General features: G+C 39.2%; 1 protein-coding gene across 1 annotated transcript in view; it reads right to left on the bottom strand.

The window, feature by feature from the left end:
* Positions 1-2,733: 2,733 nt before the first annotated feature.
* them4 (thioesterase superfamily member 4) overlaps positions 2,734-4,327 on the bottom strand; it is a 2,834-nt gene continuing 1,240 nt past the window's right edge. Inside the window, 2 exon segments of the mRNA XM_016673403.1 lie at positions 2,734-3,927; positions 4,018-4,167. Coding sequence (XP_016528889.1) covers positions 3,884-3,927; positions 4,018-4,167 — 194 coding nt within the window. The 3' untranslated portion in view covers positions 2,734-3,883.

Consider the following 4,327-nt stretch of genomic DNA (forward strand, 5'->3'; position numbering starts at 1 on the left):
CACCCTCCCTCCCCCTCCACCCCCTCCAGCGCGCCCTGGCCGTCCCAGGCCGGGCTGGAGAGAGTTATGTCACCGGCTGTTACGTAACGCCAGCGGATCGGGTTTGCTTTGAAGTGCTCGGCTGTGAAATATAATCCCATGTTGCTGCCACAAAGTCCAATTGACAAAATAAAACGCGGAGACGTGGCACTCCTGTTGATTTCATGTTATGTACGGACAGGGAACATGCTTGGATAAAGCCACACTTTTCTTATGGTTTGTTTTTTTTTTTTGCAGGGACCAACTGGCGTGCATCCCTCTGCGGGGATTCACTTTATCGACGGCATCTAATCCCTGCTCTTTTTTTTTCCTTTTTTTTTTTACAACAGCAGAAAGACAAAGAAAACGATGAATAATCAATATGTGTTCTCGGTTTACACGATCAAATGTTTCTGTAAGACGCAGTGCTAACGCAGGGTCCAGACTAATGCCGAGAGCAGCTCCAGCTTGAGCTGGTTCTGAATATCCGAGCGTGTTGACTGTGCGTTATTGCAACTTTTACTCAAGGAGGCAAAACCCGGTGCTTTACAGCGAACAGAGAGGCGGTGAAACATGGATGCTTCTGTCTCCTACAGGACAATCTGTTGGGTTGAAAGTCTCAATTAAAGTTTCAGTTCATTTTAGCTCAGTGCCGCAAAAATAAGAATTACGTCTCTTAGCCACAGTGATGCCAAAATTAACAGGCAAAAAAGACGAGAACGACAATAAGTCTAGCAAAGTCTACAAAACTATGAAAATGAATTTAAAAAAAATATATCTGGATCACAGGAAAAAAAGACAAATGAGAATATAAAAAATGCATCTATTTAGATAAATGTTTTTTGGTTATATTTTTATGCAAAGTGTGGTCAGTGAAAATGGTATAAAGTTAAATATAAAGATATTTTTCATCCATCCATCTAATAGTCTCTGTTGGCTTTAGGTTTTCAGTTGTGTAGCTTAGAGAAAAATAATCTGTTTCTCAAAATACAACACATACCCAAAAAGCATGATTTCTCTTTGCCGCTTACACTGTAGGTTAAAAAATAGATTTAAATAAATATTAATTCTATTAAGTAAAATTGTTCAAGTAAAATTTAAGATTAATACTCATGTAGTGTTTAATATTAAGGAGTTTGCTTGATTTAACTTGGGTCATCAGTCTTTCACCCAAAAATGTTCAACAATATTTCTTGCACTTTTGACATTGACTTCAATTTGTGCTGGATGGTGCTTGGAGCATTTCACTTTAAATTATTACACTAAATGAATGAAAGCAAACTACTAGAATCTTATGAAGGTATCAGCATCGCCATTTCCTGTCTGTTTTTTTTTTCTTAGAAACCTCATTAATGACATCGTATAATTTCCAAATATCTACTACCTTTTATCAACAGCACCCGGTAAAACAAAGCTTGCATCTTGTCTTCAGATCAGTAATGGCCCTGCTGAAAGCCAGCTTGATTGGAGCAAATGCAGCCAATGCCGAGGGATTGTGAAATGCGCTCCCCCACATTAAAAGACTGATGGGCCCGAAGCGCTGCAGTGGACAGAGCAAGCTGCAGGTGGTTTAACTGAAAGTGGAAAACAGCCGCCCCTCACCCGCTTCCTTTAAACCCAACTTGACCACATGAGACTGGAGAGAGAGGGGGAAAAAAGAGAAGCTTGTGTTTATTTGTCCTGCACTTTCATGCAACAGAAAGACTTTTAAAAACTAGGTAGCATTTCCATTTGTACGCATGCTTCTTCAGCGAGGTTAGAGATGTGAGGGGCCCTCAGAAGACTCGCCAGGCCTGTGCTGCGATGAGCATGCATACACAGAAACCACACAGGAGACCAACGTGTGGAAGAACTGACGTTAAATAGAGTGTAGAGGCTGCTACGGTTATGACCATTATTTGCTAACCAAAATCTAACATCAGCGTAGAGGAGCTCTTAAAGGTTTAGTGGTTCTATTAGTAGGTGGTCATTATTACATGCCAAATAAATAAAAATCACCCATCAAGTCAAGTCACTCATACATTTTGGCTCAGATATGTGCATACACCCAGGTTCTGGCTGGATATGTGTCTTGTTTTGGACTTAGACTAATGTTGAGTTTCTGGAAAGAACCATAACTTTTGTGGACAGTACACAAAAGCTTTGTTTATGCCAGCTAAAGTGGTAAAGATCCACAGTTCTGTTCCAGACATCCTGGCTGGTTTCTTACGGTTTTTATACGTCGCATAAGGTAGCACTGTGTTTGACGTGGGCCTCTATTTAACGCCAGTAAATCAGAAGCTTGCAATTTTACAGCAGTCTCGTGAATGTAGTAACAAACTGTTCTGCTATCGATCTGGCTTGTAGAAATAATCTTGGCAACTGTAACAGAATTAAAACAGGAGAAATTTTGTCCGGTTTATGCGGCATTCTATGCAGAATGTATAAATATGCGGCTTCATCAACATGCATTTGAGCTTGAATGTTTGATTCTGAAGCTGGGTGTAGCATCATGCTAGTTGTTCGTCCTCAGATGGAAAGAACACCAGTGAAACTCATTGATAAAAGCACCAAATTAATCTGATATTTATAGACATAACGACTGCATGTGAATCTGACTGAACTTGTGTTGCATCAGAAAAACCATTTAGAGGAGAAAAAATATTTAATATGACCAGTTGGTTAAATAAAATCTGTGTCAGATGAGAAAAAGAAAACTCACAAAGACACGTCTTGTAGATCCTGGTAATAAAATTTCTCTTTAATAAAGCAATTGTGTTTTTAGAAGTCGTTCATCAGCCCCATAATGCTGATGATAGAGACATTTTTTTTCTTCCATTTCTTGTTAACAACAAACAGATATTAAACATGTTTTGCTATTACATGCCCCCTTTCAAAATCCCATCGCATTAGAGAAAAGAAAGCTGCTGCATTTCATCAGTTTTTCTAACTTCGTGGTCTGCAGTGGATGCCAGAGCAGCGTGCCTCTGTGTGATGTGGAAGCCGTTACTTTTTACGGCTCGCTGCAACACGCCACAGTCATTTCTATATGCAGACACACGCTCAAAGTGGCAGCGTGAGCGGCATTGGCCGACGTGATGAACTTGTTTGTGAAGGCCTCGTGTCTTCATGACTAAGTTACGATATTCTGCTGGTGAAAAAAGCTACATTTCACATTCTAAACCAACCACAGACACCACATGGCGGAGCAACAGCTAACAACCCACACCTGACAATCAAAGCTCAAAAAATGTGTAAGAGGTGTAATACAAGAAGCATGAAACTCACACTTTCTCATTAGAAAGGCGACCAAATTCAGAAGTGTTACTCTTTCATCCTAAACACCGGGTTTTTTTCTCCTTTATTTCTGTTACTGGCAGTACCAGTGCTCTTTTAAATAATGCGGTTTAGAGTTCTTTGTGATAAATACTTGAGCAGAATCACAAAAAAAATGCACTTTCTATCCCATATTCAAGCACATCACAGAATAAATATCTGGTCTTTAAAAAGAACAAAACCACATAACTTAGAGTTTTTATTTACAATATTTTTTTTCTTTCTTCAGTGAAAATAACATCCACATAAGAGGCTTTGATCTTGGAGAAAGAAAATATACAAAACATCTCAGGGGAAGCTTCGAACTGTAAGGCCCCTTGGTAACTCAAAATGCTGTCAGCAAATCCTTAAAATTTTGTTCAATAAATGCATCACAGATATGTACTGTTTTTGTATTAGTACTCTTACGCAAAGGCATTCAAGTTCAGTCTGTTAGTAGAGGTTTCTTCAAGCTAATCTAGAAAATATGTCCGTAATCCAAACCAATATCTCACAAAGTCAAACACACTGGCTTGTTCTGGCCTCTGTTATGCCAGCCTGGCGTGCTGCTTCACCTTTTCAGCAGATGGCTGACACTGATTGACAAAAACAGAGCTGCAAGGAGAAAAAGAAGAAGAAGAAAAAGAAGTGTGACAATGCAGAAGGTGGAATGACAGAAATGGAAGTGACACTGAGGAAAGTTACCTGTTGCCTCTGTGTGCAGTTTGGAGCCGTCCGTGCTGGTCACTCTACATGAAATGTAAATTTTTCTGCCATCCTCTTTGTCCAGAATGGATTCAATGAGCACAGTACTTCCAAGTGGGATGGGACTACAGACAAAACAACAATTTTAGGCTAAAAAATATGATCCTCTGCTCTCCACATATATTAGTCCACCTGATATTGAAATAACCTCAAATCAATCAATCAATCAATCTATCTATCTATCTATCTATCTATCTATCTATCTATCTATCTATCTATCTATCTATCTATCTATCTATCTATCTATCTA

This window comes from Poecilia formosa, unplaced genomic scaffold (genome assembly GCF_000485575.1).
Source record: "Poecilia formosa unplaced genomic scaffold, Poecilia_formosa-5.1.2 Scaffold77, whole genome shotgun sequence".
In the NCBI taxonomy this organism is placed as follows: Eukaryota; Metazoa; Chordata; class Actinopteri; order Cyprinodontiformes; family Poeciliidae; genus Poecilia; species Poecilia formosa.